Source organism: Pristis pectinata, chromosome 2, assembly GCF_009764475.1.
Source record: "Pristis pectinata isolate sPriPec2 chromosome 2, sPriPec2.1.pri, whole genome shotgun sequence".
Classification (NCBI taxonomy): domain Eukaryota; kingdom Metazoa; phylum Chordata; class Chondrichthyes; order Rhinopristiformes; family Pristidae; genus Pristis; species Pristis pectinata.
Window position 1 is genome coordinate 67,702,556 of NC_067406.1, and position 12,456 is coordinate 67,715,011.

At 39.0% G+C, this 12,456-nt stretch overlaps 1 protein-coding gene across 1 annotated transcript in view; it reads left to right on the plus strand.

Annotated features, from left to right (window-relative positions):
• LOC127581007 (amyloid beta precursor protein binding family B member 2-like) overlaps positions 1 to 12,456 on the plus strand; it is a 217,935-nt gene that overhangs the window by 58,701 nt on the left and 146,778 nt on the right. The window contains 1 exon segment of the mRNA XM_052035069.1: positions 5,742 to 5,844. Coding sequence (XP_051891029.1) covers positions 5,799 to 5,844 — 46 coding nt within the window. The 5' untranslated portion in view covers positions 5,742 to 5,798.

Sequence of the window (12,456 nt, forward strand, 5' to 3'; positions counted from 1 at the left end):
CCTACCGACACTTCCACCACCTGCCCAGATTTATTTCCTAAGATTGAGTACTGCTTTGTCTCCAGTAGGATTATCTACATATTGTCTCAGAAAAAAAACACTCTTGTTTGCACTTAAATTCCTCCCCATCAAATTTCCTTGCAATAAGACAATCCCAGTCAATATCGAGAATGTTAAAATTCCCACCACTATAACCCTATTACTCTTGCACCTTTCTGCAGTTTACTTATGCATCTGTTCTGCTGACTATTGGAGGCCTATAGTATGACCCCAGCAAAGTGGTTGTTCCTCTCCTATTCCTAAATTCTTCCCATGTGGCCTCTTTGGATGATCCCTCCAGGATATCCTTCTTGGTACAGCCGTGATGTTCTCAGTAGTGCCACTCCCCCTCCTTTTGCATCCCTCTCTGTAATGTCTGAAACTTCATACCTTGGTACATTAAGCTGCCAGTCCTGCGCTGTTCTCAACCATATTTCTGTGATCTTGTCCAAATAACTGAAAGTTTGTTCACAGTCACTTATTTTTGACAATGTGCCTATTGCTTGTCAATCACGCTTAGCTTGTAAGCCTACTTTGAATTATTCACAGTGTGCATACTACACCTGAATGTACCAGAATATCCAGGTATCCAAAAGGTTCAAGTCATGCTCTTGTGTAATGATGTCATTTGTACAAATTGTTCTGCTCTGTGGCAGTAATGGTGTTCTATCTTTTATAATTAACCTATTGTTATGTTTAATTGGAATGGACAGCACCGTTGTCATGCAAATTAAATTATAATTAAAGAAAAATTGAAGTGGCTGTCAGCAATAAATGTAAACAAACATGCATCAATGAACATAGATTTCTTTGTGCAATGGAACCACCATTTCCCCCTTTTTCTTTATACCTCCCTCTCTCCACACTACATTTTAACTGTTCTCATCATTCTCATAATTCTAGCTCGCTTTAGTATTCTTGGAGGTGTGGGAAATAAATGTTCTTCACCTTGGTCTCAAATACAAAAGCAAAATCCTATTGATGCTGGAAATCTGAAATAAAGCCACAAAATGGTTGACATACCAACAGATCGCATCTCAGCTGTGCAGAGAGAAACAGCTTAAATTTCTGGTCATTGATCTGAAATGTTAGCTCTGTCTCTCCAGAGGTATTTTCTGTTTATAATTCACCTTGTACTCGGTGGTTTATCATGCTGAGAATGTGACTGATTTTATGCAGTTTATTATTTTGTATCAAGGTGAATTTTGATTCCTGGTTCTTGACTGGTATTAGCTATTTTGAGCAATGCAGAAACATTATTTATGTTGCTGAGGTTAGAAAATGGTTACTGAAGGGAGAGAATATGAGCTGCAAGTTGGGCCAGATCATCCCAACCGCAGGCAGTAATTGCTGGTATTTGTAGTTCCAGTGAAAAGTTGATCAATCAATAGAGTCCCTATAATCACTGAAAACAGTTGACTTTCTAACATCCCGTCTACAGTTGAGTCCCTTGCTGCCCTGCTGGGAGCCAGGGATCTCTTGACCATCAGTGGGCAGGCACCAAGGTCAGTGATCCAGGCTCTGCTGAGATTTGTCAACGCATCTAGATCACTGAGTGATGAGAGAGACCTCCGACTAAGTGAAACCCCAGGAAGGAATAAGGCCACTAGTTCAGTCTGTAACTTGTGGGGGAGAGAGATGGGTGGAACAAAGTCCAGGCGGACTGTGAGGGATGTTTTGCGTGGGTACAAGAGATTTGTGGTCAGGATGGGGATGTAGAAGGAATACGGTACTGATCTTTTAGTCTTGTTGGTGGGGGCAGGGGGAAATCTTTATGCATTATAAGAGGGCAAGTCTGACTGCATCATATTTTTAAATATACCCTTCATCCCAGGAGCTTGAAATGGAATACTTTGTTTCTCAGCTGTGTGCTTATTTAGGGTGGCGAGTAATGAGGTCACTCCCCATCTACAAGGAAAAGGACACAACCAGGAAGTGTCTCCAAGGATTTCCCTGTCAATCACCTGTGAGGATCGAGCATTACACAATATCATCCCACCTAGCGTCCCTGTGCACTAATGATTGAGTGCCTCGGAGTTCACCAGAGGTCTTCAATGAGTTACTTGTTTTGAACAATGTTGTTGGTCCAGGTTCTGTTCCACTTGTTGCAGTTTGAAGTTGAATTATTAAGGGTCGTATGATTAGAAAGGATTCTTTGAAAGCAAGTGGCAAATTGGGGCTTTGGGGAAGTCTTGATTTACTGCCTGGTACATTGGTATCGTGCTTAGCGTTATCTGCAGAGCACTGATTTATTATAGTGATTTTGGACCTCCATCCAAACACATTACAGGTATGTACCCCCACCCCTTCTTCATACTGCCAGGAACCTGGGTCCCAGGAACTTGGTGTAAATCCCAACCCTCCACTGGCCCTCTTGCACCAAAGAATCACCCAAGGGTTAGTGTTGAAAGGCTGACTGTGAGGGCTGGTGTTCATTGTGCTAGGGTGAGCAGGGCATTGTTCAATGGGGCTCAGGGCTGCACCCTGGCCCTGATTCCTATTTACATTGACTTCATTAGCTTTACTCTTCCTGCAGATGCATCCTGAGGTACCAATCTATTGGTAATAATGGAAATTATTCTCTGTTTGGAGAACAGCTGGGTGGACATTGAGCTTGTTCATATCTCATGTTTTCTCACGACTTTGAAGAGGTCCATTGAGGCTGTCAACTTTCAGAGCAATTTGATCAACCCCTTTTCCTAGTAATATTCTGTATCTCATGCCTATCAACATCCAGATTCTTCTCCCATCCACCTACACCAGGGGTACTACACAATAGCCAATTAACCTATAACCACCACATCTTTGGCATGTGGGAGGAAACTGGAGCACCCAGAAGAAACCCATGCATTCACAATGGAGAACATGCAAACTCCACACAGACTGCACTCGAGGTCAGAATTGAACCCAGATCTCTGTTAGACTGTACCATTATTTGATGTACCATTATGTTGTACTATTTGCTTGAATTTATTTTGACCTTTTTTTGGACAGTTACCAAAACCACACCATTCCAAACAATTTAACTGGATATTTATTCTGCATTTTCAGTAAACCCATTATTGTTTATTTCCTAAGTGCCTCTTCTTTCCACCCCTCCACCTGCTCCCTACTCCTCCCAAAAATATTAGGCTTTTACTTCGGAAGGCCTATAAAACAATTTCAACACAATTAAAACCCATTTGATCACAATGTTTGAATTTTCTTTTAGTCGTTTGATCAACAGATTTGTTAATTATTAGTGCAAGGCTAATGGTTATGGGAATGGTAAGAACAGTTTTCAGACAAAAAAACTCAAGTGCTTGATGTACTTGGAGAAATGCAGTTTATGCATTGTTAAATCTAGATATCCGAAGCATGAAAGTCACAGAGATGGGGGAGGCATTAGGCTGAAATTATAGCTGGTGTCTTATTGTCTCCTCGTCTGGAGATGAGATGTATTGCAAAAAATAATGCCTTGCCACTCCCAATTTTTTTAATTCATGTAGTTTTAATTTACTGAAGCTGGCGACTTTTGCAAAATAATTTTGTGCAGTGGTGTTTGCTGATAATTGGACCGTTAATAATTAAATAACTTGCCTACAGAGTGTAGAATGACATACTCTACAGTGATTAACTGCTTAGAGAAAATGCTCAGAATTGTTAATTAATGACACTTCTAAGAAGCCCTGTTAGGGATGATGAGTGAATTGTAAGCAGAGTGCCGGTGCTGAATTTAATGAGATATTTGTGCATGTTTTACACAATAGAATTAGAAGCAAAGAGTTAATGATTAGAAACTAGAAAGGGCACATGGACATAGGAAACTGTAATAGAGTGTCTGTTTCCTTTACAATGCTGAGTTTACTTGTAGGATTAGAAATCACACATCAGGTAATTTGACAATATATCTATTGTATTGACAGCTCCATTTCCCTATATCTTTTTATAATCATCTTTTATAGATACTTGAATTGTGATTTAATGAATGTTTATTATGATTTAATGGATGGATATTCTCATAACTTTCACTATTCTTCTAATGATGATCCTGTTTAAGCCACTTCTAACTGATTTACAAAATAGTGAGTTTGAATTGATGAAATATTTCTTTACCCTCTCAAAAAGTCTTTCAGTTCGTAACAGGAAAACTACAAATTGACTGATACAAATTGACCGAGTAGCTTCCTTTTGTGTGTATAAGTTTATAATTCCATGAAATGTTATTAAGACATTAATGATTTTAGGTTTTCTAACAATTCATTTCTTAGCTGTAAGTTATAGAGTCACAGAGTTGTACAGCATGGAAACAAGATCTTTGGCCCAACTGGTCCATGCTGACCAAGATTCCCATTGAAACTAGTCCCATTTGCCAGCATTTGGCCCTTATCTCTCTAAACCTATTCTACCCATGTACCTGTCCAAGTACCTCTTAAATGTTGTTAATGTACCTGTCTCAACCACTTCCTCTGGCAGCTCATTCCATATACTGACCACCTTCTGGGTGAAAAAGTTGCCCCTCAGGTTCCTATCCTCTCCCCTCTCACCTTAAACCTATGCCCTCTAGTTCTTGATTCCCCAGCCCTGTGAAAAAGTCTGTGCGCATTGACTCTATCTATACCCCTCATGATCGTATACACCTCTATAAGAGCTCCCCTCATTCTCCTATGCTCCAGTGAATAGAGTCCCAACCTGCTCAACCTCTCTCCATAACTCAGTCCCTTGAGTCCTGGAAACATCCCTGTAAATCTCCTGTGCACTCTTTCCAGCTGAATGACATCTTTCTTACAGCAGGGTAACCAAAACTGAACATTATATTCCAAATGTGGCTCACCAATCTCTTGTACAACCGCAATATAACATTCCAGCTTCTATACTCAGTACCATGACTGGTGAAGGCCAGCGTGCCAAAATCCTTTTTCACCTCCTTGTCTACCTGCGATGCCACTTTCAAGGAACCATGTATTTGTACTCATCTGTCCTTCTGTTCTGCAACACTCCGCAGGGTCCTACCGTTCACTGTGAGCTCTCAATGTATTGTTTTTGTTGATTATTAAAATTGTTGGATAATTATAATCTTTTTAAATTTGGAAAATGAAGATTTGGGTTAATTTTTTACAGCCTCTTAAAAATGAGTGTACTTATGTACATGAAAAAATGCTATGACATGAAAACTTCACATTTGCATGACAAATCTGGCCATTATTTGCACCACTTTTTGACCAATATATAACAGCCCAATGTATTTGATTTCTACTTTTTTTTTTGTCCCAGAATGTCCATAAGCACGTATTTTTGTTTGCCCACAAAAAAAAGTAATTGAAATGTGTGAAGTGTAGTTCTTACTGATCTGATATTTTTTGTCATTGGTTGCTAGGGTATTATTTTTATCCTGCTGTTAACATCTAGTAGATTTCAGCTTAAAGTTACAATGTTCTTGATGTCTTGATTCAACAGTTCAGGAGAATGAAAATTGAATTTGAAATTGAATCCAACGTACAACCTATTATTAAAATGCTTATAGTTTGTAATTCTTGTCATTTTCGCCCAATGACTGTAAAGATAAATAGAAGTTCTTGCATCATGATTCAATGACTGTCTCATTTGACATAGCTAAATGTGCATGGCTTTATTTATATCTTCTGGTGCAGAGACTGTTAATATTTTAATGGAAGATGTTTAATGATCTTTTCATTAAATCTTAAATTATTTTTGTTTTTCAGGCATGAAATTCCTTTGAGCCATACTTGTCTGATGCTATAATGTGCTGACCAGTCACTATGGGCAGACGATACCCAGGAGCTTATCATCGTCCAAATAGTGAATGTATGTATGGGTACAGAAGTTCATTTCCTTTAATTCTATTAACTTTGCTGCAAAAATCTGGAGATAAATATTCTGATTATTCTACTGGAATGTGAATTAGTACTATTGTTTGTTTGGAATTTCTTTCCAGTTATCTAAGGTTCAATAATATGATATCCAGAATCTGTTTCTGTTGTGAATTATTTCTAAGTCAAGTTTGTAATGTAATTGGAGGCAGGTGGGAATGGAATCATTTCAATAAATGTAGGCACTTGGGAATATAAATAATATGATGCAATTACAACAGTTATGTTTGGAATTTTTTGTGGTTTGAATTTAGTTTTTAAAAAAAATTGCAGCATCTGTTTTACATTTGTTTCCTATATGGAACATCACATGAAAATACAATTCAGACTTGACTCAAAAGTATTAGGTTATTTTATTCATTTATGGGGTGGCAAAGCCAACATTTGTTGCCCATCCTTAATTGACCTTGAGAAGGTGGTGGCCTCTTTAACCATTTTCATTCTTATGGTGAAAATACACAACACTGTTGCAGAGGGAGTTGCAAGCATTAATGAAGTAACTGCAATATATTTTCAAGTTGGTATGGCATGGGAGTTGGAGGTGGTATTTCCAAGCGACTGCTGCTCTGCCCCTCCTTGATGGTTGCAGTCACGGGTTTGGGAGGTGGTCTTGGAGTAGTAACTGAAATGGATTTTGTAAATGAAACATACAGTGGCCACTTAACAGCTGAAAAGGGATATGAATGTTCAGGAAGATTAATGTGCTTGATGTAGTGTAAATTACTTGTCACATCTTAGTATTTCCTGTTTGATCAACAGTCTGAAGGGTCATTATTATTGCTCCCAGACTCCTACAATTCTCATGCTGGGCTGCAGTAATTAAAGAAGCAGTAGGTCATGATCCCTCATCAGAAACCCTAGATTAATGGCAATGAGACTGTTGTTAAAATATTCAATTCTGGTGGCATTACAGCTGGTGTCCTCATAAATGTAATGAAATAGGGGTTACTGTAAAACATGGCAGCATCTTTTGACATAGTTGACCACACCACCCTCCTCTAGTGTCTCTTCTCTGACATTCATCTGTGTGAGCCAGTCTCATCTGATTTAATTATAACTATTAAGGCACAGGCAAGAATCTCCTGCAAGGGCAGCTTCTCCTGCTGCCATACCATGTATTCAAGTCCTCCTTGTTGGTCTCCCTCCCTTTCCCCATGTAGTTGTCCAATTTAATCCTGCCTTTATCTCAGTGTCCTGGTCAATGTCTCTATTCCTTTCTAAGGCCACCATTTGCAATTGAATCAGACTGCTTCCAGCTTAGCGTTGCTTTGGGCGTCAAACTGAGTTTGAGCTTCTGACTTCATAACCTTTCCGTCACGTTGCCAGATTCTGTCTTTGTCTCAGCTAATTCACTGCTGAAATTTCTACCACCCCAGTAGCTCCTGGTCCGAAATGACTCAACTCTTAAAATTATGTTCTTTGTTTTTAAGTCATCCTTAGTCCAAGATCACTGAAATGTTCTATAACCTCCCATATCCCTGTTTTCTTCCAGTGCTGGGCATTTGCTTGATTCGGCTTTTTATTTTTAGACCTTGGGCGAGCATATGTTCAGATCCATATTTCCTTTGAGATAATTCTGCTTTTCCTCCTAAAAATATTGGAATTGGTTTATTATTGTCACTTGTACCAAGGTACAGTGAAAAACTTGTCTTGCACACCATCCGTACTGATTCATTACACAGTGCATCGAGGTAGTACAAGATAAAACAATACAGAATACAGAGTAAAGTGTCAGAGCTACAGAGAAAGTGCAGTGCAGACAGACAATAAGGTCCAAGGTCATAATGAGGTAGATTGTGAGGTCAAGAGTCTTATCGTATGTATATGTATATCCTTGATTAAATTTTTGTCCTTGACATCTCACCTTGGTGTCAGATGTTGCTGTGATTTCTTTTTGGGGAGCTTCTAATTACATTAAGGGTGCTATATAAACACAAGTCATGGTGAACTTTGTTTAAAGGATCTGGTGCTGCAATAACTAAAAAGTTATTTTTTCCAACTGATCTGGCGTACCTTCATCCTTGACAGCTGTAACAATTTGCACTTTGCAACTTTGGGATTATCAATCTCATTCAAAGTGGATATGCAAACAAATGTGAAAACCTCTGCAATTAAAATTAGTTTGGAAGGACTGCAATGCCTTTTGCTTTGTTTCCAACATGTACCTTAACCTGGTATGGCTGGATGGTGATACTGCTAAATGATTGCACTTCAAAGTAATCTTGATGAATAAGGAAATAGACCAACCTAATTTGCTTGATTGAATATTGTTATCAATAGTTTAAAATAATTGCACACTTCAATTTAAATGCCTGATCCAGAATCAAACAATTCAGAAGATAGCACTTGTATTAAAACAACAAGTTTGAAATCCTAAATATGCTTTCCCTTAAGATTATGTCTATGTTGAATTCTTCCATTAATTTCATCCATGATACTTTGAGATATTAGAGTGTTTTGGAGCATTTGGTGCACAGTGGTCTGTCCACTGATTGACACAGCTGCTCTTCTTGCCCGAGCTTCTTGGTTGGCCATAATTAAATATTCATTTCAAGCTGCTGCCTACACATAGGTTTGCTTCTGGGAGTTTCCATTCCAGGAGCTGGAAATTTTACTACACTAGAAAAGTGAAGGTAGTTTATTTACATTTTCAACTTCTATTTTCATCAGGGTGTAAGTAAATAAATGTAATGATTTTAAATTGCTATTTTATGCCATGAGAGTGTGGTGAAGCAACATGGTAGGGGGAATTGAATATTCTCACACCTTTTTGCTAGTCGAATGCTTCTGATGCTCCTGTTGAAAGAAAGGAGTTTTTGGCATGATTGGCATCCAGGAGCCTGTTGATTAACCCACCCTTTGGGGCAAATGTTTACTGAAAAGGCCAGTGATCCTGGCTGTGGATATGGATGATGAAGGTCGACAAGGAAAAGAGAGGGACTTGCTGCCTGGATGCTGTGTACTTGTTAGTTATTATTAAAAAAAAGTTTCTTGGTGAAGTGCGGAAGATGACAAAAGTCAATGAATCTGTGGTAGTGCATTAGTTGATACAGCAGCTGCTCCATCATTTGGGCTGGAATGAGGCAGAGGCAGAAAATCTGAAAAGAAAATGTGGCCGTGATGGTGTTGACAGCACTCTGCCGATGTTGGCCACGAGCCTCCTTGCTGCAGATGGCACAAGGCTGCAGCTGCCTCCCAGCAGGTTATTGGCACAACAGCAAGTGTGACAAATACTCATTTGGTCTCTCTCTGTTTTATCCCTTCACTTTAGGTTTTGAGGTGGGAAGCTTGGAATGCCAGCTCCGTGTTTTACGTTAGAGTAACAGGGTTTAGAAAAATAGTCCGCGGCTGGATTGCTTAGTGCATAAACCCTCTGTGCCATGGGGCTGGGTTCACAAAGAACCACATGGCTGTGTACATCCAGAAAGATTAACTGCAGAAGGACTTGCCCTATCCCTTGATCTGTAGTTAGAAAATGAATAAACTACATATTGGTTTATTTTCACTATGTAATTGATGCACATGAAAAGAAGGAATTAAGTAAAAGCATTAAAAAAAGTAGTAATTATCTTGTTTGTATTATGCTCTGTTGAAAGTTCATTTGCTAAATAACAGGGCAGTTGGAAAGTAGAATATCTAGCTTTTTGTTCCACTTAAACTTTTTTTGATGCCACCTGCACTGTAACATCTCACTCCGGTTGTTTCCTTGCTTTCTTTTTTTCAGTGCTTCCAGCAGGCATGTCTCCTCTAAATTGTTGTGGGATTATTATTATGATTGTAAAGTTCCTCATGCAAGGGAGTGGTAAGGAATTTACCATGGACCTGGAGTTTGCTTTTAAATCCTGGCTGTGCCACTGAATGCAACACTGTTAAGCAAAATAGAATAAAAACATTTGTGCAGAATAAATGCAGTTTTGTTATAGGTGTAATATTTTGGGTCTAATTTGGGCACTGGCAATCTGAGTGTTTGTAATCTAACTAATTGACTAACCTGGTTAATTACCCTCTTAGAAAGACCTTTTACATTTTGGGTGGTGAGTTTGAAGTATTTGATAGAGTGCAATGAGATACAAGGGAGTTACTGTACTCTACATTAAATGTAATTATTTTACATTGCTGTATTTGATTTGGCAGCATTAACATATAAAATTGGAAGCACAGAATAAAGCTTTTATTTAGATCAGACTACCAGTGTCTAACAGAAGCATGGTGGTCTGTTGGCTCTTTGCACTGTCTCAACAAAATGCCATTTTGTGGTCTCCAAGAGATGAGGGACAATTCACCATGAAATCCGTTCTTCGTTTAAAATATGCAGCCTTTAAATTTGTATCCTTTACATGTAAACTGTTTAAAGCAGAGAAAAAAACAAAACTAAGGTGAATACTTTGTAAATGAATCAAGGCTGAATGGAGAACTTTGAAGTATTCCTCAATCACTTTTTCAAGAAGTTTAGGTCTTGATGTCTGCTACCCTTTTGGAATAGCCTCAACTCTACCCATAGCTGTCTGAATTGTGGGAGAGTTGTGTAGATGCCATCATGCTGATAGTGTGAGGTGATAGTTAACTTTGCAGCAAAGGTTGGTGTTGGGGATTTGGGGGATGCTATACACAAATCAAAGTTAAAATGCAGTTATGGCTTGAGGAAAGGCAAATGGCATCTTAACAGTTCTTGCGAGGTGACTTAATTAAAGGATTGAAAGATTGAAGAAGAATTGCTGCATTTGTATAGGGATTTGGTGAGACCACACATGAGTACTGCCACAAAGAATATTCTTGCAATAATGGAGATGCAGCAGAGATTTATGAGATTGATACCATGATGGGACCTGTAAAATATGTGGTTTAGGTAAAATAGGGAGTGTATGCCTATATTCTGTCATTTTAACAGCTGCTCTCTACGTATGTTGCTTTAGTTTATGTTGACCAAGCTTGAACCAGCTTCCTGTCTGGCAGTAGGCACATAGAAAAAGAGGTGCTCTGTCTCTTTTTCTGTAAATATTTTCTTTATTAAAGTACTTTCATAATCTAACTTACTGGTGGTCCACTAGAGAGAGGTGACAGAAGCCATGTTGGTAACACTAAGACATTTGGATATTGTGCCTGAATCTGAATACCAGGCACCATAAAGAATCCCTCCCAATTGCGATAACGTGGATGTGCGCTGAGAGATGGTGAACTGTGTGAATCAAGTGAGATGCTGCACCAGGGAGCAAATAAAGGCTGCTGAGCCATTGCATTTCCAGGCAAGTAAACTCTGTCTAAAGAATGGAGACAGTGAAAACTTTTCACTGTATTATGGCTTTTCAAGATGAACCAGTACAGGCAAAAGTCAAGATACTATTACAACTTATTGGCCCAAAATGAGGCACTGGGGAGTACAATAGATGTGCATTGATAGTTATCAGTTATTTCCTTGCAGTCAGGATCTGTGAGGTTAATACTTTCTTAACAGAAGTTCAGATCTTAACAGAGCTAAGATTGTTATTAAATCATTGCAGTTTTGCAGATTTGAACAATTTGCTGATCAGTCTGATCGTGGTGTCTGGGAGTTTGGCCTGAGTGAGACAGAGTTAATTCTAGGAAGGTGATGTGGAGTTGTGCATGATCCAAACCCAGGCGAGAAATAGCAGATGCCCAGTGGAAGGAAGTACATGTGTGTGAAGCATGAGACAAAAGTAAGAATGGTCCAGCCACAGTGGTGTGGGTATTACAGCTGTTGTGGACAGCAATGTAAGACACTGAAAAAGAAATTTCCTCCATATGGGGAGGAAGTATGCACAGTGTGGATCAGAATATTATTTCCACATATAGTGCACAATGAACTGGACATTGTAAATTCAAAGGGTAGATAAGATCAGTCGTGCAGGAACAGAGAGATGGTGAGGTGCTACTTGAGCGCAATGTACCAAATGAGGTAAATTCTGTATAAGGAATGCTTGCTAGATATAACTATGCCCACCTGTTGATGCAAGAGCAACCAAGATCATTTCAATTTGACTTGGGACTAAATAGTATCTTCCTGAAGCATTGGTGGTGCAGTTAAAACCAATGAGTCATGTGCTGTTGATGTTCAACAAGGCCACAAAGAAGTGGGCTAGGAGACGGTCAAAGTGGTGAATCCAACAAATCGAAAGCTATAATATGGGATTTCATTTTATAGTTGAACAGAAAGAGGTCACAAGTAGTTCAGCCCAGCAAATGGGTTTGATAAAAATAGACATCTTTATCCTCTACAGAAGAGTACATTGTAATTGAGAATTAAGGGAAGCGGACTGTGGAATTCTCGAATAAGTCACAGTTAAAAAGGAGGTACTGGATTAAAGATGGATAAATCCATAGGGCCTCATGAGATGTATTCCAGGCTGCTGAGGAAGGCAAGGGAGGAGATTAGTGGGGTTCTGACAGAACTTTAAATCTTTGCTGGCCAAGCATAAGGTGTGAGATGATTGGAGGAAAGCACATGTGATATCTTTATTCAAGAGGAACATCAGGGATAAACCTTGTAATTACAGGCTGTGAATCGGAATTCAGTGGAGGGGAAGTTATT